At 40.6% G+C, this 27008-nt stretch overlaps 2 protein-coding genes across 3 annotated transcripts in view; one reads left to right on the forward strand and one right to left on the reverse strand.

The window, feature by feature from the left end:
• The window catches only part of LOC122638261 (putative ATPase N2B), a 137907-nt gene extending 125730 nt beyond the window's left edge, over positions 1 to 12177 (forward strand). Inside the window, exons 13-14 of one of the 2 annotated variants that reach the window (XM_043831136.1) lie at positions 10833 to 10974; positions 12019 to 12177. In XM_043831136.1, coding sequence (XP_043687071.1) covers positions 10833 to 10974; positions 12019 to 12123 — 247 coding nt within the window. In that variant the 3' untranslated portion in view covers positions 12124 to 12177. The remainder of the gene's footprint in view (positions 1 to 10832; positions 10975 to 12018) is intronic. The other variant, XM_043831137.1, reaches the window with a different exon arrangement.
• A 13669-nt stretch (positions 12178 to 25846) lies between these two features.
• Positions 25847 to 26731, reverse strand: LOC122672236. The gene is made up of 2 exons (XM_043869732.1): positions 26460 to 26731; positions 25847 to 26291 (listed from the first exon to the last, which is right to left on the reverse strand). Exons 1-2 carry the CDS (start codon positions 26729 to 26731, stop codon positions 25847 to 25849), a joined length of 717 nt encoding a protein of 238 aa, XP_043725667.1.
• Positions 26732 to 27008: the final 277 nt, after the last annotated feature.

Consider the following 27008-nt stretch of genomic DNA (forward strand, 5'->3'; position numbering starts at 1 on the left):
TCTATATTTGGATTTATGCACTCTAGTGAGCCCATAACGACCCATAAGCAGGGTTTGTGACCCAGGGTTGCATTACATGGACTCACGGTCCAATATTCATGGTGGTGGCTATACATCTATTTTCTGAATCAATTTTAGAATTTGTTTGCAGCTAAGTGAATTTCCTTCTTTTTCAAAACGTGTCAAAATTTGTGAAAATTGAAGAACATGACATCTGCTTTGCCTGTAGATATGGTCGAATGGTGAAACAAGATGAACTTAGCTGACCATTTTAAACATCAGAACCCTTATTTCCAACTTATAATTACAGTTTGGTCTCAGGGTCCTCTATTCCTTCCAAAAGGGATTTTTTTTTTTTGGGTGAATATAAAATGTATTAAAGCCTCAAAAAAGGAAACAAAAATCCATAAAGGACAACAATACAAGCCCATAAGACCAGTAAGAAACAAGGTGGCACAAGCCCACATAGGCATCTCCAATGCAACACAAAAGCCCACATGGGTATGACCAATTCAACACAAAAGCCCACATGGGCTTAAAACAAGAACATTGAAGCCCATAAGAAAGAAGAGGGGCAACAATGACAATTCCAGTAGGGTCCCCCAAACCCTAACCATCTAATCTCAACACTTTCTTCTTCCAAGCCGCCAAGACGAAATCAGGAACCGCTGGCAAGAAGGCAACCAAGGCGGAGGGGCGCTGGCCTTGCGGAGGGCCACGGCCAAACGAGCAACTGGCCAAGCGGAGGGCAACGGCGAAGAGGCTGCTGGCCAAGCAAAGAAGGCAGCCAAGCAGGCTGCAGCCTTGTTGCTGGCAGCGAAAAGGCCAAAGGCCGAGCGAGCCAAGCGGAACCGGCAGGAGGGAGGCCAAGCTAGGCTGGTGGATGCAAGGCAGCAAGCTAAACAGGCAGGCGACCGAGCGGCAGAAGGTTGCGAGCACCGGTGGTGCAGATATGATGGCGGAGGAGCTAACGAACGAAGGAGAAGCAGAGCCGAGCAAGAAGTTGACGGAGAAGCTTGCCCAGTGGAGCGGCTACCAAGCAGGTGCTGCCAAATCGAGCCTAGGATCCAAAGGGGGAGTCAGCCAAGAAGGGCCGGCAACCAAGGGAAACGGCAGGCCTAGCAGAGGAGGCGACCTTCTAGGTGGCGACCATACAGAGCGAGCGACCAGAGACTGCAATTCGAGAGTGTTAGATATAGCCAGAATACCGTGGGGGTATTCTGGACTTTTTTCCCTTTATTTAATTGATTGTTTTGTATATGGGTTTAGTCCCACATTGCTCATGTACAACCTTTTATGTTTTATTTACTCTTATAAATAAACTGGAGCTTGGGGTGAATTAATTATCCAAGCATTCAGCCTAATTCTGGTCTGCTAACATGGTATCAAAGCAGAACTCGAATTAGGGACCTTTCCCCATCCCTCCTTCTCTTCCATTCTCGATTTCAGCCCTCTTCCTCTCTCTCTCGGTTGCTGCCTTCTCCTCTCTTGCTCTTCATTCTCCCATTAGGGCAGCACTAATGAGGTGATCTGCAAAGATCTAGTCGCTGCCCTCCATTACCTCTGTTTTTATGAGTTGATTTTCTGCTCGATAGGTACCCTTACCTGTCTGCGATATTTGGTTTCTTCAGTGTTTGGGGATTGATTCCATCTCAGCTATAAGGGATCATTCCTCCTCTTTGAAGATCAAGAACTGCAGCAGGTCGACATCTGTTCCTATCATCAGATCTGTTCAAGACCCCCTAAGATCGATTTTTCCTCAAAAACAGGGTTTTTTTCTAAAACCCTGACAACCATCGATCTAGGGGCTGGTGACTTTGATTGCTTCTGAATTTTTTAAGACTTGTTCTCCACTATTAAAGACTCACTCGACCTTGGTTGGGACTACATCAGATCAGTTTTTTGGCATATCACACCCTTTATCGATTTCAGCATTCCAGGGTTTTTTCAAAACCCTGACCAATATCGATCTAGGGTTTGCAGGTGTTAGGTGCTGCTGATTTTTTGCAGGGTGCTTCAGCATTATTAGAAGATTATTATCTCCTATTTTCAGACCCATCTGCAGTGTTTTTGTTCCCTTTTTTCCTTACATCAATTTCAGCTCTTTCAGGGTTTTTTAAACTCTGTAAGAATCGATCCAAGGGTTCACTTTGCTGCTGTTGCTGCTATTTACTGCTGTTGCTGCTCCAATTATAGACCCTTCAACTGCAGGTTTTTGTAGGGTTCTCTTCATAACAGCTTCTCTCTATATTTTGGGCTTTTATACTGCTCTCATGGGTGACTCTGTGGATTCGACTACTACTACTGTTGATGATGGACACAGTAAATCAGATTATCATAATTTTACTCCTAATCCAATCAAGTTGGATGGCACTAACTACTTGCTTTGGTCTCGGTCAACCTCTTTCGCTATTGCTGGCCGTGGCCTTACTGGGCATATTACTGGTGCCAGTGTTATGCCAACTGAGATTGGAGCTGCTCGTGACAGGTGGCTGGCCAACAATGGAGTTCTCATGTCCTACCTCGTTGGCTCTATGACTACAGAACTACAGAATAATTTTCTTCTTCTTGATACAGCTGCAGAGATTTGGGCTGCTTGCAAGGAAACCTACGGGCAACTTGGCAACGATGCCCAAGTCTATGAACTCAGGAAGAAGGTCCTGCACACTACTTAGGGGGAATTGACAGTCTCTAAATATTATGCTACTTTACGTAGCCTTTGGCAACAGCTGGACCACTTTTCTGACTTCCACCCTAGTACCGCTGCAGATATTACCTCCTATAAGAAGCATGTGGACAAGATTAGAGTCTATGATTTTTTGGCTAGCTTGAATGTGGAGTATGATCAGATCCTTGGGCCATAAGCCCTTTCCCACACTTGAACAGTCTTATGCATTGGTGTCCTCTGAGGAAAACCGTCGGGCTGCCATGTTGCATCCCCCTGTTACTGACAGATCAGCACTTAAGGCTGCTGTCCCTGCTACTCCTGCACCTAGTAGTACTGCTTCTCTTTGTGATTCTTCCACAGGGACTGTTGTTTGTGAGCACTGTCACAAACCCTACCACACCAAGGAGAAGTGCTGGAAACTTCACGGGAAACCAGCTGATTTTGAAGCTAAACGGGCTGCCAAGACAAAGACAAAGCAGAAGACCAAGGCCCATCAGTCTGAAGCTATTACTGCAGCCCCTGCTACTGACACTGGTCTATCCCAGGATGACCTACAGGCACTCCTACGTATGCTCAGGACTTCCGCTGCTGCTGCTGCCTCTATTACATCAGCTCCTGCCCATTCTTCTGCTCCTTCAGGTTCACACTTGGGGGTCATTGTGCTTCTGTAGCTTCCCATCCTTGGATCATTGATTCTAGAGCTACAGATCACATGACCGGTACTTCTAGCTTATTTCACAGATATTCTCCCACTTCTGGGAAGGACAAGGTCAAAGTGGCTGATGGTTCCCTTTCTGCCATTTCTAGAAAAGGAGTCATCAACTGCACTTCTTCTCTTCCCTTGTCCTCTGTTTTTCACATTCCTAACTTTACTACTAACCTTCTTTCTATTAGTAGTATTACTCGTGATCTTAACTGCAAAGTCACCTTCTTTCCTTCTCATTGTGTGTTTCAGGATCTGGAGTCTGGGAAGACGATTGGATTGGGTAAAGTTCACGGTGGGCTGTACCTGCTTGATGACGGTCGCTTCTCTCCACCACCATTGCCTTCTCCGCTACACCAGAACTCCATGGTCTCTTCTGAACTCTACCAGTGGTACTCTAGGTTAGGTCACCCCCCTTTAGGAATTTTAGCTCATTTATTTCCTAGTTTGGTCACCCTTCGTACTAAGGATGACTTTTTTTGTGAGGCTTGTGTTCTGGCCAAACAGACACGTTCAAATTATCCACTTTCAAATAAAAGGAGTTCTTTTTGTTTTAATTTGGTGCATTTTGATGTTTGGGGCCCTAGTCGTAAACCGTCTATTTCTGGCCATCGTTGGTTTGTCTCTTTCATAGATTGTCATTCTAGGCATACATGGGTGTATCTTTTGCACACAAAAAATCAGGTTTTTTCATGTTTTCAGCATTTTCATAAGTTGATTCAAACTCAGTTCCAGGCTATTCTTAAAGTATTGAGAAGTGATAATGGAACAAAGTATACAGAATCCTAATTTCAAAAGTATCTTGCTGACCATGGAATCCTTCATCAAACTAGCTGTGTTGATACCCCTACCCAAAATGGTGTGGCGGAACGTAAGAATTGCCACTTGTTAAAGATGGCCTGGGCTTTGATGTTTGCGAGGAATGTCCCATCTCAATATTGGGGGGATGCGGTACTCACCGCGGCCTATCTCATCGATAGACTGCCTTCTCGGGTTCTTGACTCTCGTACCCCCTCTGACGTTTTAATAGGAAATTCCTCCTTCATTGTGCCCCCCAAGGTGTTTGGTTGTGTGTGTTATGCTAGGAATACTAGATCTCCTGGCAAACTTGAACCTCGGGGCCTTCGTTGTATTTTCTTGGGTTATTCTCCGACCCAGAAAGGTTACAAGTGTTACCATCCCCCTTCCCGGCGTGCCATGGTTAGTATGGATGTTGTTTTCCATGAGTCCCTTTCTTACTATTCTTCGCCACCTCTTCAGGGGGAGAGTTCTAGTAAAGATGTGCCTTTTGAGATTCCTCTACCAGAGGTTCCTTAGGCTGTTGTCCACCCTACTTTACCACCACCCACGGCTGTTGCCCAGCCTACTTTGGATGTCCAACTTCCTTTGGCTGTTCCTCCCTCACCTGATGGGAATCCTTTACAGGGGGAGACCATAGAAAATAGTGTTGTTAATGTCCCTATCCAGGGGGAGCTGACTCCAGTCCAGAGGACTATTGGTGAATTTCAGAAGAGAATCGACAACAACTCCAACATCATCACCTATACAAGGGGCTGATCCAACAGAGGGCAGTTGCAAACCACTGTAGCACCAGTACCCATCCAATTGCCGGCTCCAGACCCAGATCCTTCATCCCCTGGTAATCCCTCTCCTTCCGAACTACCTATTGCTCATCGCAAAGGTACTAGGACTTGCACTTTACATCACATATCTCGCTTTGTTTCGTATAGTTCTCTTTCTCCTCCTTTCCGTGTTTTTGTATCCTCTCTTTCTTCTGTCTCTATTCCAAAAAATTGGCAGGAAGCATATACAGATGGAAAGTGGAAGGCTGCAATGTTGGAAGAAATGAGAGCACTACACAAAAATAACACGTGGGATCTTGTAGCTCTTCCTCCAGGGAAAAAACCAGTGGGATGTAAATGGGTCTTCGTAGTCAAACAGAAGGCTGATGGTTCAGTGGATTGGTATAAGGCACGTCTGGTTGCAAAGGGGTTTACTCAGACTTATGGAGTTGACTACCAGGAGACCTTTGCACCAGTGGCAAAGCTCAACACTGTCAGGGTGTTATTATCTTGTGCTGCAAATCTTGGGTGGGATCTTCATCAGTTAGATGCAAAGAATGCCTTCTTCCATGGGGAGCTTGAGGAGGAGGTATATATGGACATTCCACCAGGCTTCTCTGACAACAGGACTAGGGGCAAAGTCTGTAAGTTGAAACGTGCTCTCTATGGGTTGAAGCAGTTACCTAGGGCCTGGTTCGGTAGATTTCATAAGGCTATGATCTTAGCAGGTTACAAGCAGAGCAATGCTGATCACACCTTGTTCATCAGACGAGTTGGTGACAAGGTTACTTTACTCATAGTCTATGTGGATGATATAGTGGTGACTGGTAATGATGATGCTGCTATCAGGGATTTGAAGCTTCTCCTTGGTCGTGAGTTTGAGGTCAAAGATCTAGGCTCTCTAAAATATTTTCTAGGGATAGAAGTTGCTCGCTCTTCAACGGGCATCTTTCTTTCTCAAAGAAAATATGTCCTTGATCTATTGACTGAGACAGGGCTGCTAGGTTGTCATCCTTCAGATACTCCTATGGATGCTACTACAAAACTTAGGGAGAAAGAAGGTGAACCTGTCGATAAAGGTGGTTATCAGCGGTTAGTGGGCAAACTAATCTATCTTTCTCACACCAGACCTGACATAGCAGTTGTTGTAAGTATGGTGAGCCAATTCATGCATGATCCCTATTCCTCTCATATGGATGCAGTCCGTCGTATTTTGAGGTATTTGAAGTCTGCTCCAGGGAAGGGAATTCTCTTATCTCCCAATGGTCATCTCAAGGTTGAAGCTTATACTGATGCCAATTGGGCTGGTTCTTCTGACAGAAAGTCTATCTCTGGCTATTGTTCCTTTGTGGGTGGGAACCTTGTCACATGGTGTAGCAAAAAGCAGAATGTTGTGGCAAGGTCCAGTGTTGAAGCCGAGTTTCGTGCGATGGCCCAAGGCATTTGTGAACTTCTATGGCTTAGAGGGTTATTACAGGATATTGGTGTGGCTGTCCATCTTCCAATGATGCTCTATTGTGACAATAAAGCTGCCATTAGCATTGCTCATAACCCTGTCCAGCATGATCGCACTAAACACGTGGAGGTTGACAGACATTTCATCAAGGAAAAGCTTGAAGCTGGCCTCATTTGTGTTCCCTTTGTGAAGTCTACTGATCAACTGGCGGATGTGTTCACTAAGGGGCTGAATAGCAAGCTGTTTCATCCTATCTTAGTCAAGTTGGGCATGCATGATATATATGCTCCAACTTGAGGGGGAGTGTTAGATATAACCAGAATACCCCACTGGACTTTTTTCCCTTTATTTAATTGATTGTTTTGTATATGGGTTTAGTCCCACATTGCTCATGTACAACCTTTTATGTTTTATTTACTCGTATAAATAAAGTGGAGCTTGGGATGAATTAATCATCCAAGCATTCAGCCTAATTCTGGTCTGCTAACAGAGAGACTTCAGCCAGTGTAGTTATAACCGAACATAGGAAGAAAATTGGAGAAAGGGGGAGGAGGAGGAAGAAGAAGAGAGAGAAGGAGAAGGGAGAAGGTGGGGCAAGCAGCCCAGCCATACGGCTAGGCTGCTCTAAAGCAGTGGCCAAGAGTTGTTTTCTAAACGCTCTGAGGGTTTTCTTTGCAGAGAGTTCGTTCGAAAATCCTAGTGAAAAAAGGGCATTTTTAATTGTGCTGTGAAATTACCAAATTGCCTTTTCTCTCTGTATTTGGATTTATTCACTCTAGTGGGCCCATAATGACCCATAAGTAGGGTTTGTATTACATGGACTCGTGGGTTGCATTACATGGGCTCGCGGTTCAATATTCATGGTGGTGCCTATACATCTATTTTCTGAATAAAATTTTAGAATTTGTTTGCAGCTAAGTGAATTTCCTTCTTTTTCAAAACGTGTCAAAATTTGTGAAAATTGAAGAACATGACATCTGCTTTGGCTCTAGATACGGTGGAATGGTGAAACAGGATGAACTTAGCTAACCAGTTAGTAGGGCTACGGTTAAGTTGAATTGAGTTGGGAAAACTGCAATAAACATTTGCAAATTGTGAAATTTCAAAGGTAATCAAGATCCAGTAATAGTTTAAACTTGTAATTTGTGCTTTGGTGAAGAAGGAAAGATAGAATTTTTGTATGAGACCAAGTGCTATGGGATCCTATCTATCAAGCTGGTGCTAGACAACGAGGTTATCAACTTAGTTAGCGCGTGCGTGCCCCAGACAGGATTAGATGAGAGTGTTAAACTACAATTCTGGGAATACCTGGATGGTTTAGCACAAGGTTTTGGTCAAGGAGAGAATTATTATCAGAGGTGACCTTAACGGACATGTGGGCAGAGATCGTAGAGGCTATGAATAGGCTCACGGAGGATACGGAGTTGGGGAGAGGAATGAAGAGGGGACCTCAGTGTTAGACTTTGCAATAGCGTTTGACTTATGCATTGCAAATACCTTTTTTAAAAAGAGAGGAACATTTTGTTACCTACAAGAATGGACACCATGCAAGCCAAATAGATTTCTTCCTAACTAAAAGGTTTGACAGACTACTATGTAAGGATTGTAAGGTTATACCCGGAGAAAGCTTAACCGCTCAACTTAGACTAGTGGTCCTAGATATGTACCTTGGTACGAGGCAACATAAGAAGGCGAAAAAGGTTTGCCCTAAGATAAGATGGGGGGGCGACTACAAGGAGTTCTCCTAGAATCTTTTACTGATAAAGCGGCTCTCCAAGGAAAATGGGATTTTGAGGGAGATAGGGATGTGGATTCAGATGTCGACTTGTATCAAGAGGGTTGCTAAAGAAGTCCTAGGGATTTCAAAGGGTATGCGGCTGGCCCCTAGAGAGACTTGGTGGTGGGATGATGAGGTCCAAACAACCATTAAGACTAAGAAAGATCGTTTTAAGACTTGGCAAAGGACTAATGAGGCAGAGGATAAAATGAGATATTATGCGGCCAGAAAAGAAGCTCGAAAGATTGTGGGGAAAGCAAGAATTTGATACAAAGGAAGGAGAAAACACGATTTATCGGATAGCTAAAATAAGAGAATGGAAGAGCAGAGATTTGGACCATGTTAGATGCATTAAGAGCGAGGATGGTAGAGTACTATTACGGGATGAAGACATTATGGAGAGATAGGATGAATACTTTTACAACCTACTAAATGGAGCTACCGTGATTAATAGGATGGATTCGGAAGTGGAAAGAAGTAGTCTTGGAGTCAACACACGTCATGGACATCTACAACAAGTTGGCGAGGCCGAAGTTAAAGAGGTCCTACGAAAGATGAAGGTAGGCACAACACCAGGAACAGATGAGATACCAATTGAAGTGTAGAAGAGCTTAGGAGTACGGGGGTTATCGTGGCTAACCAAGCTGTTTAACAAGATTTTGAGTACAAAGAAAATGCTAGATGATTGGAGGAGAAGCACTGTAGTTCCGATTTATAAGAATAAAAGTTATATCCAGAACTGCGATAACTATAGAGGCATAAAACTAATGAGTTATACCATGAAACTATGGGAAAAAATAAGAAGAGATAGATATATTGGAGAACCAATTTGGTTTTATGTCCGGGAGATCCACAACAAAAGCTATTTACCTTCTAAGGAGACATGAAAATTTTTAGAGCTTATAAAAGGAACCTCTACATGATCTTTATCTACCTAGAAAAGGCCTATAACAGAGTCCCTAGAGAACTCATTTGGCATGTCCTAAGGAAGAGAGGGAGCTCAAGTAACTTTGTGGATATAATTAGGGACATGTATGAGGGCGTGGTGACGAGTGTTAGAACTGCAGAGGGTCAAAGTAAGGAATTCCCAATTACAATTGGGTTGCACCAAGGATCAGCTCTAAGCCCTTATTTGTTTGCACTCATCATGGATGACCTAACTAGGCACGTCCAAGATGAGGTCCCTTGGTGTATGCTATTCGTGGATGATATTGTTTTGATAGATGAGACAGTGGAACGGATTAATGCGAAACTGGAGTTATGGAGATCAAGCTTGCAAGGGGTTTTAAGTTAAGCAGAACTAAGACAGAATATATGATGTGTAACTTCAGTCAAACCAGGAGAGGTGATGAAGTGGTGAAACTTGAGGAGCGTGAGCTACTACAAAGTGATTGCTTTAGATACCTGGGGTCAACCTTTAACAAGGAGGGCAATATAGAAGATGATGTTTCCCACAGAATTAAGGTAGGATGGATGAAGTGGAGAGGTGCATCGGGAGTGTTATGTGATAAACGCATGCCTGTTAAGCTTAAGAGGAAATTCTACAAGACAGTAATAAGACCAGCTATGACATGAAGCGGAGTGTTGGGCAATTAAGAAGAGTAATATAGATTAGATGAGTGTAACGTAGATGAGGATGTTGACGAGGATGTGTGGCAAGACCAGGAGAGATGAAATAAGAAATGATTCTATTAGAACCAAATTGAGTGTTGCACAAATTCAGAACAAACTCCGTGAGAGCCGCTTGAGGTGGTATGATTATGTACAAAGGAGACCCATGGATGCACCAGTAAAGAGTGGCCAAATTCAATTTGACGGAGCTAAAAAAGGTAGGGGCAGGCCTAATATGACTATTGGAGAAGTGGTAAGAAACGATATGCGTCTGGTAGGGCTCAATCCTACTATGACCGCAGATAGAGTTGGTTGGAGTATAAGGACCCATGTAGCCGACCCACCCTTGTAGGAGGATGTTTTTGGGATGCTACACTTTTTTTCCTTTTTACCTCCTTTTACTCATTTTTATTGGCTTTTTACCTTTTTACCTCCTTTTACTCATTTTTATTGCTTTTTACTTCTCTTCTTTCCTACTATTGTTTTAATCGGATCCATGTAGCCGACCCCATTTAGTTGGGATAAGGTTATGGTTGTTGTTGTTGTACCCCATTTAGTTGGGATAAGGTTATGGTTGTTGTTGTTGTACCAAGTCTTATGGGAATCTTTGTGGTTTCTTCCATTGTTATACAAGAGAGAAATGGGTTTTAGGAAGAGGCTACATTGACCATATAGAGTGCATTCCTGTGAATTGAATCAGAATTATATATTTCCTTTTCTATATGGAGCACCTCAGAACTTTGAGATATACTGAGTCTCTTCTGTCCTAAGATCTCAAGAGTCACTCTGGCCATGGATGCAGTTTTAAATTGATACTCTGGATCCTGGTTGGGCAAGAATTCTTATTGTGGTCAGTTTTTGTAGTGATATTCAACAGTTCCCCTAACTCAGTTTCACAGAATGTTGGGGGGGGGGGGGGCGGTCTTCACATATGTCATCCCATTTCATTTGCCTCAAAAAGTTTACCAACTTTTGTATTTAGTGCTAAGGCTATTGTGATATGGACAGTTGAGATGGTAGTGATTGTTATCTGAACATTCATCTTTTTCCCCCAGTTTCCAGTTCGAAACAGAGACAGAAGGTGGGAAACTCCGTCGAGATGTTTTAGCAGAGGGCAGTGTGACCTCAGGTAGTGCCCCATCTGCCATTGTATCCCTACTATCTGGTCAAGAAGAGATGTTTGCCTTCGGCCGAGCTGTAAGTAACCTTGTACATTCTTCTGTTTTTTGTGCTGGTTGAGAGCATCCACATGATGAGCATCTTGCACTGTTTGGTTTATGAGATATATAGATGTCTTCACTCTATCTGGATAAATCCTACTGTACAATCCTCTGGATGGTTATGATTGTATCTCGATCTAGGTGTAAAGTTAAGAGAAATTATACTGCTACAGTGACAGGATGAATGTGCTATCATGAGTCTGAGGTTCATTCCACTTACCATAGTATAAATATCTATATTTCCCCGAAAGAAATATCAGGTTCTTTACGTGCTTCTCTTAAAAAGGTAATAGTTAGCTTTGATATTGATAAGAAAAGGACTAGGCCACGCTGGGGAAGGTAGAACTCTGGAATAAGGATTTTTATTTTCAAAGTTTGAATTTGTGGAGTCAGTTGCCAAATTGTCAACTTGCCTAGTGATTTTGACAATTGGCTCAACCGAACTTACTAAACTTGGGGTTTGAAGGCATAGTTTAAATGATTGAGTTCGATTTCAGCATTAGAAATGGGCTTTCATTGAATCCATCCATTGCAAACTTTGGTGTTTTCCAAATCATTATTTACTGGTTATATTTCCTCGGCATGATTATTTGGAGGGAACACTGTATTGCATCGACATGGCCAATCTCGATATATATTAGACCATATCAGCCACATCATATCAAGACTTGACACCATGGATTGAGGTGACCATGTTGCCCCTTTGATTTGGCATCTCATTAAGAAATGAGTCACTGGGTGAACTTGCCATTTCTCTTGGTGTTAAAGGTCTTACCACCCAAGAATGAACATTCGATTGTTTTCCGACAAGTGATTGATCCTGGGGATAGAATCCCACCTTCACCTTCCCGTTGGGGGGGGGGGGTTGTTAATGGGTGGATGATTTTCATTATAATACCATAAAATTGGTAGCACCCACCTCACCTTCACCTTCCCAAAGAAAAAAGGGTACCTGTTCCAGTTCCAGATGCTGAAGCTTATTTGTTGGCATCTTATCTAATAAAGTGCTGGCTTTGTGCAGGTGTCACGACTAATTGAAATGCAGACACCTTTTTACTTGGAAGGAGTTCATTTGCTTCATCCCTATTTCCAGGGACAACAGTTGGATCTATTGAGCAATCATTAATGCACCTTGCGGCTGGCAGCTATTTTATTCTAAATTTATTGTCCTCATTTACCTTATTTCGTTGCTTCTATTTACTTCGTTTATTATTAACATTCGGATGTTTGTTTCTTTTTTTAACGAATTTATATTTTTCTTTTTCACTTCAATCCCCTTATACTTTAAACAAATATTGAGGAATTTTATTCGATGTTAAATGAATGAAAATGGATTATCCGCAGCATATGAAACAGCAAACAAAATCATAAAAAATGTTGATGCTGGAAACCACAACTTTCTGATCCATGGTTTTCCTCTGAAAGCCGAAAATAATAAGAGATTTGAACTTTTCTGGAAGCTGATTTGTTGGGATTTCTTTGGTTGGTGCAGGTATGATTTTCTTCTTGACCAGCTATGTTAAAAACTTGATAAGATCCATTTCCAATTTATTAAAAATGAGAGAATGGTCTACAGCTACCAAGCATTCTCACGGATAATTAGTGGCTGCAGATTATATTGTACTTTTCTTTCATCATGGAGTTTTGAGTTTTGATGCTTCACTGTGCCAGGGATTTTCTTTCTTTAGGAAGATGTGCAGATCCACACGACATGAGAATGGGAAGAATAAAGATCCGCAACCATTCAGGTTATTAAGTTGTCAAAGTACTTCTCAATCTTTTCCCATAAAAATAAGGACAAAGATACGAAAAGAAAAACATCTCTTTTTATCATTCTATGGAAAAAGGTAAACATCTCATATCCGAATGGGTCTCAAAATCTTCCTTTAATATATGGAATCATAGTAGTGAAGATTAGTTTTTTATCATTTAATGAGCGCCTTGTATTTCATAGAAATTGAGGGCAATCCTTACGTAGGAGCCATCCTATCCAACTTTCTAGCATCAAGATTTGTTTCAAGCGTGGACGATTATCATAAGAGATTCCTAACATATCATAAGATTATCGTTCTTGAAAATCCGCACTTTTTTAAATCCAGAAAATAGATAGTCCTTGAGGCAAAAACCTTAATGCATACCTCTTATGGTTAATCCATACCATACAGTTGAAGTTACCAAATTCTGAATTGCTCCACATAGTTCCACGAACTACATTTTCTACATGAACTAGAGTCAATCCCAATTGATCTTGTAAGAGATCTGCTACACAACAAATACGTTCATTTTTTTAAGTGATTCATATCGCCAATTTAAAAATAAGTGATTCATATTGCCAAGTGTTATCCATTCCAAATTTCATTCCAATCAAATGATCCTCAGTTGTCAATATAAACCTTAATATATTATAATAAACAATAAGATTCGCTAACCTGAAGAGCCTCAATAGTTTTTCCTCCATATAATGGTCCTTCCTCCAATGACCACACGAGGAAAGATGTTTGTGAACCTTAGTGATGCAACAAAGGTTTTCAAAACCAATGTAACAATCTTCTCTAAGAATGTAAATCCAATCCTTTAAAAGAACTTGGGGTTTCATCAAACCCTAAGTCTACGTTTGATAAATGTCTAAACAAAAAACGTCCATTCTTGACTAGAAACGTTCTTTGGCATTTTTGGTCTAAAACGACATTCTGAGACCGAAAATGACTGTTTGATAACAGTCTCAAGAACACCGTTCAGAACGAAAATGGTGTTTGGTATAATCGGTTCTACCCTAGTTGATATCTTACAATAGTGCCATTCATACAAGGAAATAAAATAAAATGTGTCTTACATAACAAACTTAAATTAAAAATATCTTATAAAAGCATATTTAACATAAATTAAAATATAAAGTCCAAAACCAACCTTACCATAAATTAAAATATGCTATCTTATAGTTAATTAAAACAATTATTACAACTTTAACACCTTAAAACTTGTATTAATCTTCTTCTTTCTTCAGGTCTAGCTTTGTAAGACCTTCAAGGATGTCTTTAAACATCTTGGCATGATTCTCTACCGATGTAATTGCACTCTTGCAATAACCTTTCAGAAATTCTGATGAAGGCGTAGCCGATTCAGCTGTTGACCCTGAGGGACAAACCCTTGAAACATTAGTCTGTTTGCTAGATGATGAGATCATGTCTTCTTCTATCCATTTGAAATATCCACAACCTCGATTATCAATCTGTAAATTCAAGTATGTTACGGGTATCATATATAATTATATAAATCAATGGTAAATAATGTAAAATAAATTAAATTAAATGATTGCATAGTGATCGTACCTCAGTTGAATTTGGACAACACCAAAATGAGCGACTACAGTTTCTTTCTGTTTTCGCTGTCCTAACTTTACATTGTCCTTGTGCACATGGACACCATTTCAATTTATTCACCCAAAGAAAAAATGAACATCTTATAGGACATCGGAAATAATCCCTTCCTCTATTATTTTCAGAACTAGATGTCCATATCATGCATTCTCTTCCACATTTCTCGCATTTCGCTATAAAATGTAAATTCATATTAGTATACATCTGCACATTGAATATGAATGTTCTTAAATTTCAATCACTTGATGCAAAATGTCAGTTAATAGGACAGTTATATTTAACATCATAACAAAAGATTGAAAATAAATATTTAGCATACAACCCATCAACCTCTAGAAGTTTGTCATACCAAATTCAACATAAGTTACATAAACTATCCATAGTTTGGTCATAAATACACAAAGAAACTCATATAAGTCCGGTTTCTGCCATCTTACAACTTCTGGCCAAACGACTTGCAATCTCCGCAAGTTATTCATGATTCTTATGTTGTCTCTCTGATTGAGAGTAGGCATAGATCCTTCATACGGCTCGGGTTCAGGATTTAATGGATCTATGACTACTTTGTCGTCCTCACTTAAGGTAGTAAATTCAGCATCCGCACTTTGTTCATCACGGATATAATTATGCAATCCACAACATGCAATCACAATGTACATCTAGAGTTTGACTTCATAACAAGGCATATGTCTTAATATTTTGAATATATTTTTAGAACCCCAAAAATGTACGCTCAATTACATTCCTAAGTGATGAATGTTTATAGTTGAATAACTCTTTAGCGGTCTTTGAGTTTCTCCCAGCTCCCTGGTAGTCGGTGTTGGACAAGTGTGTGTCCATCAAACCCGGTTCGGTACGGTTCAACCCGGTTCACCTTTGTATTGAACTTTTATATATTTTAGTTTAATATTATCACATGCGATATAAATTTTTTGAGCATTATGTGTCCGTAAGTTTTACTTAAAATGGTAGTCACGACTAGGGTTTGGGCTGGACACCCTTATCATATGGTCATCACATTGGATATGCCTAGACATGTGATGTCAGGGTACAAATGCGAGTGCTCACATGTTTGATGTGTGCATTGGCAAAGAATCTACTTTATCGATTCCCTCATGTATTACTGCCAGATGTAGGAAGGGATAGACATGTGTCACCGACACCCTATGCCTGAGGGAACCCTGTCGCTGCAAAGTGTGACCGCATTCTTTGGTTCATCAATGACTGAGACTCAAGCGATTCAAAGTCGGTGTTCTGGGAATGCGTGAACACTTTGTGAGTGAAGGAGTTATCCAACATGGTCACCACTGCTCGATTGGAGAACACCAAGATTGAGACTGTCTGTGTATGGTCGGATCGGAATCTGGATCCAGTGCCGTTTTGAAAATGATTTTACAAAAATCTATTTTACATAAAATGATAGATTATTTATGATTATTTTGATCAAAGTGTTTTGTCGAGTTTTGCGGGATCCGATCAGATGCACAGACACTCGTATATGGACATGTACTATGGATTGGGGTTTGGCAGTACATGTGTACATGTCCTAGATTCCATACTGATGGTGTTGATTAGTGGGGGGGTTGTATATTATAATTTGTTATCATATAGGGAGTTATTTAGAATTTACTATTTTAATTGGTTCTTTATTTAATTAATGGATATGGTGCTAATTGTAATTATCCATAAATATTAAATAAAGTAACTAATTAATAATTTCCCTATTCGATTCTGTTTCTTCACCTTTTAGAAGCACTTTGAGTTTAAACAAAACTGTCAAACAAAGAGAGTGAGAGAGAGACTCTCACTGGGATTAATTCTAATCCATTCAGGGTTTTTAGAAAACCCAAGCTCTATAAATAGGGGACCAAAAACGCAGAGGGGGTATTGCTCTGTGTTTTCAGCCTGGCCCCCTCTCTCCTGTGTTTTGGTCACTCTCTCTCCCTCTTGTGATCTCTCTCCATCTTCTTCTAGTTTCTCTCACATGTGTTTGAGAGTTAGTGTTTGTGAAACCCTAGATCTATGCTGAAGAATTTGAGAGCATTTAGGATTGGCTTGAAGAACCTTGGTAGCACCATTGGAGGTTCAGATCTGTTTACTTGGAGCGCTCACTAGAGGAAGAACCATTGTCTATTGGAGGAGCAACACTTGAGGCTCACCAGGTTAGCAATTCTTGTTTAATTCCTTCAGTTATTAATTATTAATATTTATGGGATGCGAAAGAAACTCGAATAGATTTATTTTCGTTGCGCATTCGAGTATGGGATGGATCCCTCTTGCCATGTGATGACTAGAGATGTATTTTCTCTATCCTTAATGTGTTCTATAATTGCGTTGGACACATGAGGGAAGGAGAAACCCTGTTAGAGATGCACCAGGATTCCCATGGGCAACCATGGAAAACCCTAAAATTAAAATGGGGACACCATGGGCTAACCCAGGGCGTGCAATACCCTAATTGATTTATAATTGGTTTTCCTAGGGAACCATGATTTGATCCCTGGACCGTAGTTTGACCTACAGTGTGGTATCAAAGCCACATTTTCCACCCATGAATATTGAATAATTAATGGTTAATATGATTATCATGAGTGGGATGCAAGTTGACACATGGGTGGTTAAAATATGATTGTTGTAACAATCTTCCCATGTACACATGGGTAGTTACAAGGTTGTTAGTGTAACAACCTACCCATGTGACGATGGATTTGATTATTTATTTGTCAATTCTAATTATTGAAACATTGTATCCAAGTAGGGATAATAATTAATTTTTATTTAAAAATTTTTAATCATGATTATATATGTGGGGGGGAGCGCACGCTGCCAAGCCTCCGCGCAACCCCTCCCCCCTTGACCCTGCCCTTGTGCGCATCCCCCTTGCGGGCTGCTGCCTGCGGGCAACAAGCTTGCGGGCTGCGGGCCTGCAGCCATGGGCCTTGGGCTTGCGGGCTGCACAGGGAGTGCCTGCAGCCTACGCATGTGGGCTACATGCACCCCCCTTGATTCCCCTGCAGTTTTTAATTAAAAAAAAAAATGTAATATTTTGTTTTGGGAGGAAGAAGATGGATGAAGGGATCCTTCCCTCCACTCACTTGCAATTAAAATTGTGATTTTAATTTTATGGGCTTGGATACATGTTATCACATGTGATGTAGTGGTTCAATGATTGAAGAAATCCATGTTGTTCTTGATTTACTTGTTTTAATGTCCATGCATGAAATTATATTATGATGTGACTATGGGAATGGCATTCAAATAAAATGGATGGATGGATTGTTTATATATGTGATACATGGGGTTATGGGTGGATGTTGTGCTTCTCTCTCTTTCTCTCTCTCTTCCTATCTTTTTTATAAACAAATGTACTCCACCCCATGGGCAGCCCAAATGGTGGGTTGGTTTCTCCATGCGAGGGGGTTTCTTTATTATTATGGAAAGGAAAGTGTATAGAATTTTTCCTAGGTTTCCATTGTAATTTTAGAGGAGCTAGGACTCCCAGGGCATGTTGATGATGATCCACATGTGGTGCTCAAAGCTTATAGAGATGCAAATCACCTACTTTGAAGACATGATCGGGATGAGGAGATGATCGAGGCGTGGCATTCATGGCATGATTGATGCACCCAAGTTATTAGTTTTATTTTTATTGGGAGGGTTCTTTAATTGCTTCTAATAAAAATGCCGCCATCTCATAATCACTTTTAATTAATGTTGATTAATTATGTTGTTTAAATCTATCCATGCTATATGAGAGTTGATTAATCCCTCTTTGATCATAATACATGTATGATATGGATTAGTCTTAATCGGTAGACATGTCCATGGCCTCCTATTGAAGATAAATGTAGAAAGTGTGTGACATAACCCCGCATAAGCCGATAGGACATTGTCAGGACCTCTATCACATATTTATCTATATTTACCTCTATCTAGATACGTTAGGGTATGGATAGTGAGAGGGCACTGCGACAATGGGCCATCTTTCATGATTCCATGATTCTAACTAATGCAATAGGTAAGTACAAGACTTGGGTGTATGTCAGCCGACAGGATCTGGACATGACACCCAAGTGGCCGAAAATATTGGAAGCCCATGAGGCGGACAACTTAGTCCACACTACCACGGTGTGTATAATGACTCCCGACAGGGTAAGTTATGCATGCAAGGGTTGTAGGTATCCAATTCATCTTTTGGGTTATGAGGGAAACCCAAATCATGAAAGACCATTGATGTGTGTGCTCAATTATTTTTCAATGGTTGTTAATTAGCATGTGGTTTTTACTTGTGCATGTGTAGATTCATATATGATGGCTGCCATTAATTCCAACCTTTTGACACTCATTAGTGAATACAAACTTAATGGTACAAACTATGTCGATTGGTATCGGAGCATTAAGTTACTCCTGACTGCTGAAGGACTGTACATAGTTCTAGATGAACAAGTTCCTCCTCAACCCGACCGAAATGATTTTGAGGCAAATGAAGAGATGCAGGACTGCCTCATGAGGGATTCCAAAGCATCACTTTATATCATAGGATCATTGGAAAAGTCAGTTTTGAACTCGGTCAAGGATATACGCACAGCTGGGGGTAAAATGGATAAGCTTACTGAATTGTTCAAAAGGTAGTTGACACACGCCCATTTTGATGTAGTGAGTCAAATCCATAACTCCAAGATGTCTCAGGGGACTCCAGTGATGGATCATGTAATGAAGTTGATCAACCTATTTGAACAACTGGAATCCATGGGGACTGATTTCAACCTGCGATATAAGACCGATGTGATCTTAGCGTCACTCACCCTTGCCTATGCAACCTTTAGGATGTCCTACAAGATGTCTGACAAGGAGCTGGAGCTCATCGAGCTTGCTAATGCACTGGTAGAGGCTGAAGCGTCCTTGAAAAAGGACAAGGCTGAGGTCAATGCAACTAAGGAAAAGCCTTCTTCAAGTGGGAAGAAGAAGAAAAAGGAAAGTAAGAGTAAGACCCTGAAAACCAAGGGTGGGAAGTCTGGCAATAAAGGCAAAGGCAAGTGCTTCTATTGCAAGAAGGAGGGTCACTGGAAAAGGAACTGTCGTGCTTACCTGGTGACTTTGAAAGACAAGAAGCCAGATGAAACAGAGGCTACTAAAGAAGGTACATATGATGTTCACGTTCTTTATGAGTCTAATTTGTCTTTTGAACCGACTAATTCTTGGTCGATGGATAGTGGTTCCACTGTTCACATTTGCAATGATTTGTGGGGGTTCAAGGAGACAAGGAACCTGGAAAGAAATGAAGTGCGTCTTCGGATGGGCACTGGAGCTGAGACCATGACAATGGCTGTGGGGACTTTTATTTTAAATTTTAATTCTACTTGTTTAGTTTTAAAGGATAGCTATTATGTACCCTCTTTTAAGAGGAAGATTATTTCAGTTTCAAAACTTGTTTTGGACGGATATAGTTTTTCCTTTAATTCTAAATTAATTATTCGTTTTAATAATTCCTTTGTGGCATCTGCATATATGCAAAGTGGTTTGTACTTTCTAGATTGCCCTATTAGAACGAATGTTGTTTCAAATGTTGATTTGAAAAGGAAAGCAGCTCCAGTGAACTCAACATACTTGTGGCATCTAAGATTAAGTCACATTAACTTGGACCGAATCAGTAAATTGGTGAGGGATGGGCCCTTAGAGAGTCTGAGGGTGGAACCATTCCCCACCTTTGAGTCATGCCTTCAGGGTGAAATGACCAAGAAACCCTTTAGCAATAAAGGTACTAGAGCCACAGATCTGTTAGAATTGATACACACTAACGTGTATGGACCCATAAACATACAAGCAAAGTATGGGTATGAATACTTTATCACATTCACCGATGATTACTCTAGATATGGATACATATACTTGATGCGTAGGAAATCGAAAGCCTTTGATAAATTCAAAGAATTTCAAGCCGAGGTCGAAAGACAGCTCGATAAACGCATCAAGTCCTTACGATCAGATCGTGGAGGGGAGTATCTATCGGATGAATTTAAAGAATATCTCATATCACAAGGTGTATCCGAACGACGCAATCGGACCCTATTGGATATGGTCTGGATGATGCTCACTTATAGTGAGCTGCCTCTCTCTTTCTGGGGGTACGCTTTAGAAACAACGATATATATCTTGGATAGGATTCAATCCAAGTCTGTAGCCAAGACACCCTTTGAGTTGTGGAAAGGACGCAAGCTCAGTATTCAACACCTTAGGGTATGGGGTTGCTTAGCACATGTGCAAAAGCAATAGACAAACAAGTTAGAATACAGAACTTTTAGATGCTATTTTTTAGGCTACTCCAAAGGCACGATAGACTATTATTTATATAACCCGATTGACCAAAAGGTCATTGTAAGTAACACGTCACATTTCTGGATGAAGAAATGATGACCCAGAGGTCCGAACCAGTAATCATTAAGGAGCTACCAGATAGCTCAAAAACGTCACTCCCAGATGTGAGACCAATTGACATACCCGTTGAAATACCAACACCTGAAGTACCCCGACGCAGTGGGAGGACTATTAGACTACCCACTAGGCTCACTCTTCTAACCGAAGAGGAAATAGTGGAAGAGTTCCACATGGTATCGGTTGAATCGGATGATGATGCGATGACATGCTCTGAGGCTCTAAAGGATATTGATGCCACTAGGTGGCTGGAGGAAATGCGCTTTGAAATCGATTCGATGCATTCCAACAAGGTCGGACTCTAGTCGATCCACCACTTGGCACCAAGCCGATTGGATGCAAATGGATCTTCAAGAGGAAGAAGGATACAGATGGAAGGGTCAAAAGATTCAAAGCGAGACTGGTGGCATAGGGCTATACCCAAAAAGAGGGTATAGACTATAAGAAAAACTTTTCACCAGTGGCGAAGATGAAATCCATCAAGATTTTATTGGCTATCGCTGCACACTTTGATTATGAGATCTGGCAGATGGATGTGCAGACTGCATTTCTAAATGGGTTCCTGCGAGAGGAAATCTACATGGAACAACCAGAGAGGTTCTCTTCTTTGGAGGAAGAAAGAAAGATGTGCAAGTTGCAGAGGTTCATCTATGGACTGAAGTAGGCTTCCAGGAGCTGGAACATCAGGTTTGATCAATCGCCTCACTGTTGTATTCCTTACCAAAAATCACCCAAAATAGATCCAAATTTCATCCAATTTGGAATTCGGGAGCCCAAGATATCTCAAGTTGAAGTTGGACTACTCTAGAGCCATCCAAATAGAATCTTTCGGCTGACAGAAAGATAACTTCTGATAATTTCTCTAAGGCCCCTAGAATCTGAACTTCTGCTTTACTTTGTCCCTGGCCGACTATCAATAATTACAAATAAACCCCTATCCACGGAAACGGCCTTAACTTCTTCGTTTCAACTCGGAATCAAGTGCCGTTTGAACCGTTACGAAGCTGACTCGACAGGCTACGCATCCATACTATTAACACCTCAAAATTATGCTAAGGGGACCACTCTAATCACATTCAAATTTAATTGATTGGCGTGATTCTTTCAGTGCTCAATCCAAACTTGATTTTCTCGACTCCTGGGCACTTCCGACTATTCTTAGCATCTTTTGCTCCATTTTCACAAGAATTCACCTAAAACCTGAAAAACCCAAGAAAGCACCGAAGTAACTCTGTCCAATGTGGTAAAATGTATGCTTCATGCCTTAAGATTTCACACATAAATGTGCTCATCAAGTAGGTATGGTGAGTCGTTACTAATCTAACCCTGGACGCGAGCATTAGAGTGCTGTCAAGAATATCCTTAAGGACCTGAGAAGGACTAATGAATATTTATTGGTTTTTGGATCTGATCAGTTGTCAGTCTTGGGATACACAGATTCAGATTTCCAAACTGACAAGGATGATAGAAAATCCACGTCCGGGATAGTATATCTAATGGGTGGAGGTGCCATTGTGTGGTGGAGTGCGAAACAGAAGTCTACGGCCGATTCCACTACTGAGGTAGAATACCTTACAGTTTGTGATGTAGCAAAGGAAGGTGTTTGGCTGAGGAAATTCCTATCAGATTTGGAAGTGGTCCCTGACCTTGTCAAGGGCCCCATTCCCCTGTTATGTGACAACAGAGGGGCCATTGCACAAGCTAAGGAGCCTAGGGCTCATCAGAGGAACAAGCACGTGCAGCGGAAGTATCACCTCATCAGAGAGATTATCCAGCAGGGCGACATGAGTATCTCCAAAATGGACACAACTAAAATTGTGTCTGATGCCATGACAAAGGGTTTGTCTCCAGGAGTGTTTGAGAAACACATGGAGGACATGGGTTTAAAATGTATGGGGAATTGGCTTTGATGTACAAGTGGGAGATTGTTGGACAAGTGTGTGTCCATTAAACCCGATTCAGTCCGGTTCAACCCGGTTCACCTTTGTGTTGAACTTTTATACATTTCATTTAATATTATCACATCCGATATAAAATTTTTGAGCATTATGTGTTCGTAAGTTTTACTTAAAATGGTAGTCACGACTAGGGTTTGGGCTGGGCACCCTTATCATATGGTCGTCGCATTGGGTATGCCTAGACATGTGATGTCAGGGTACGAATGCGAGTGTTCACATGTTTGATGTATGCATTGGCGAAGAATCTACTTTGTCGATTCCCTCATGTATTACTACCAGATGTAGGAAGGGATAGACATGTGTCATCGATACCCTATGCCTTAGGGAACCCTATCATTGCAAAGTGTGACTGCATTCTTTGGTTCATTAATGACTGAGACTCAAGCGAGTCAAAGTCGGTGTTCTGGGAATGCATGAACACTTTGTGAGTGAAGGAGTTATCGAACATGGTCACCACTGCCCAATTGGGGAACACCAAGATTGAGACTGTCCGTGTATGGTCGGATCGAAATCTGGATCCAGTGCCGTTTTGGAAATGGTTTTGCAAAAATCTATTTTACATAAAATGATAGATTATTTATGATTATTTTGAACAAAGTGTTTTGTCGAGTTTTGTAGGATCCGATCAGATGCACAGACACTCGTATATGGACATGTACTATGGATTGGGGTTTGGCAGTACATGTGTACATGCCCTAGATTCCATAATGATGGTGTTGATTAGTGGGGGGTTGTATATGATAATTTGTTATCATATAGGGAGTTATTTGGAATTTACTATTTTAATTGGTTCTTTATTTAATTAATGGATATGATGCTAATTGTAATTATCCATAAATATTAAATAAAGTAACTAATTAATAATTTCCCTATTAGATTCTGTTTCTTCACCTTTTAGAAACACTTTGAGTTTAAACAGAAGAGAGAGAGAGAGAGAGAGAAACAGACTCTCACTGGGATTAATTCTAATCCATTCAGGGTTTTTAGAAACCCCAAGCTCTATAAATAGGAGACCAAAAACGCAGAGGGGGTACTGCTCTGCGTTTTCAGCCTGGCCCCCTCTCTCCTTTGTTTTGGTCACTCTCTCTCCCTCTTGTGATCTCTCTCTTTCTTCTTCTAGTTTCTCTCACCTGTGTTTGAGAGTTAGGGTTTGTGAAACCCTAGATCTGTGCTGAAGAATTTGAGAGCATCTAGGATTGGCTTGAAGAACCTTGGTAGCACCATTGGAGGTTCAAATCTGTTTACTTAGAGCGCTCACTGGAGGAAGAACCATTGTCTATTGGAGGAGCAACACTTGAGGCTCACCATGTTAGCAATTCTTGTTTAATTCCTTAAGTTATTAATTATTAATATTTATGGGATGCGAAAGAAACTCAAATCGATTTATTTTCGCTGTGCATTCGAGTATGGGATGGATCCCTCGTGCCATGTGATGACTAGAGATATATTTTCTCTGTCCCTAATGTGTTCTATAATTGCGTGGGACACATGAGGGAAGGAGAAACCCTGTTAGGGATGCACTAGGGTTTTTCATGTTTGACCAGGGTTCCCATAGGCAACCATGGGAAACTCTAAAGTTAAAATGGGTCACCCATGGGACACCCTGGGCTAACCCAGGACATGCAATACCCTAATTGATTTATAACTGGTTTCACTAGGGAGCCATGATTTGATCCCTGGACCGTAGTTTGACCTACAGTCGGGAATATGGTATCTCTCACCTTGGAGTGGGATCAGATATCCAACTTGATTTGCATACCCAGAGTCCACAACATAATATTTTCCTACATACAATCCATTGTAAGGAAAAACCCAAGTTAGCAATTGAAATACCTCATACCGACTAATTTAATTTATCAGTACGATTAAATGGGTTTTACCTTCAGGTGGGTGTGGGAACTCTAATGCGGGATCTCTCATTGCTTGTTCAAATATACGACAATCATTAGCGCTGCCCTCCCAACCCGCATAAACATACGTAAATCACATACCAAAATCACATATACACATCACGTTTTGTATGGCAATACCCTTGCGATTTCTAGAACGAGTAGCGTCTTCCTCTGGGACTATGGCACTAATATGACTACCATCAATTGCTCCAATACAATCCTAAAAACAATGGGAAGAATCACCAAAACTTGTCATACTTAAATAGTAAAAATATAAATAATTGATTTGTAATTTTTGTATTTATTGCATATTACCTTAAAATAAGGATAGAACTTAGGTTTTGCACGCATATCCTTTTCAATTTTGTTGACATCTGGTGGTCTAATCCTTTCTTTTGCCAATTTTTCCATAGTTGTTAACACCCTCCTGAATGTACGGCTAATGGTTTTCCCAGAGTGTTGAAAATCCTCTTGAATTTTTCAATTAGAACAACTCTTTCCCACCATCATCATAAACATGGCTATTTGCTCACCAATCTTAAATTTCGAGTGTCTTTCAACCACTTTTTTTGTACCATCATTGTACATAGATTGTGAAACACATGTTTTTCCATGCAATACTCTTCATAGAAACGATATGCATGATTAGTCATAATCTCATGGACCCTTATGGATCCTGGATGTCTACCATCCCTACAAGGTTCTCTAGTTTATAAAGATTGTGCCACTATTAAAGTTGTGGGTATGATAATCAAATCATCCTCATCACTTGATGAATCATTACTGAACTGGTGTATTGTTGCCATAACTACTATAATAGCACAACAATATGTAAACTTTAAATATAACGGATTCAACCATGAACACAACATAATATCACAAACATAGATATTGAAACAACAAATTGTTCCAAACACAAGTCCACAGAAATAAAGCATAAGTTCTAACAACATACCACCCAAATTAAACCAAACAGACTCAACTAACATATAAGTTCTAACATCATAACACCCAAATTAAACATAATAGGTTCAAGTTCAATCAAAACAACAGACTATTCTATAACTCCTCCAACAGCCACATCCTCCTGTCAGGCCTACAACCAATGAATGGCTCCCTCCACGCAGCTGACTCCCTAATTTGCTTTGAGACCTTCAGATACATGTCCTTACTTATATCAGGAATTTCGTCTAGGACATGTGTACACCCAATATACTAGTGTCGATGGAAGTTGATGTGCCAAAGCCTGAAACTGTGGAAGTAGCTTCAGTACTTGCAGCTGCCTTCTCTATCTTTATCTGACACAACTTCCCAACATATCCCAAAGCAATTGAGAGATTATTGCTAACACTCCACTTTTGTTTAGCTGTTGGAGTCCTATCTTGGTTATGGGTTGAAGTATGGATCCCTTCCTCAACCTCATTGTCTCCTAAATTATCTAGACCTGTTGGTGTGTTGTGGAGTGGTGTAGGAATTTCCTCATCAACCTCTAGATCTTCAAGCCCAGTTGTCACCCAGTCTTGCGTGTTATCTACTCCACCATCTCCACGGGTATAAGAATCTCCAAATATAATTTGAAGATCATGCCAATGTGACAAGCCCTTGATGCCTAAACTTTTTTCATTCAGAATTGACCTATATACAATATAAAATAAAATATTAGATATTTACTACACAATTACAAATATAATAGTGTATATTCAACCAAGGGAAAATAGTAGTATAGTATTTACCACTATAGCTCTATCCCAAACACTGTCATCGTCAACAGTAACTGTGTTGGTGATTGAGTTCCATCCAAACCCTGTCATTTGAAGCAATGATTTGAAGCTTCCGTATTCTATCCTCATCTTGTTGAACTTGTTCCTTATCTGTTCCCTATCGAACACCCTACCAAGCGTGGCTTCTAACCAGGTATGAATGTCATCCCACCCATTCTTGTTAAAGGTTGCCTCACTCTTGTTGTCAGACCTTACATTATCTACCATGAACCTAACTAGTATAGCAGTCTCATTGTTGGACCAAGAGACAAGCCCTACTTTTGCTTTTCCTTTTGATTTTGATGCAGTAGCCATAAAATCTGAATATAGGTACCAAACAATATTAAAAAGAAGTGTAGATGACAAACACATGCTATGCACAAGGCTCTAGGGATCCATTACCAACATCAAGGCTGACTAACAAATACTTACATACAATACAAAGAAGTGATTGGTAGATAAAAATATATTACCCGACTAAAATAAATGGCATCCAGATTAAAGAATATGATTCATGAATCATAAAATAAACACAACCATGAATTTGAAAACAGATATTTCAATTAACAAAAGTACTTCATATGGAAACAAA

Source organism: Telopea speciosissima, chromosome 8 (genome assembly GCF_018873765.1).
Source record: "Telopea speciosissima isolate NSW1024214 ecotype Mountain lineage chromosome 8, Tspe_v1, whole genome shotgun sequence".
In the NCBI taxonomy this organism is placed as follows: Eukaryota; Viridiplantae; Streptophyta; class Magnoliopsida; order Proteales; family Proteaceae; genus Telopea; species Telopea speciosissima.

Bases quoted from the DNA above. Each gene is read 5' to 3' on its own strand.
- LOC122672236 (XM_043869732.1), bottom strand. From the start codon at position 26,731: ATGGCTACTGCATCAAAATCAAAAGGAAAAGCAAAAGTAGGGCTTGTC. The intron at 26,292-26,459 runs GTTTGGATGGAA...TATTGTATATAG, and splicing joins TCATTGCTTCAAATGACAGG to GTCAATTCTGAATGAAAAAA.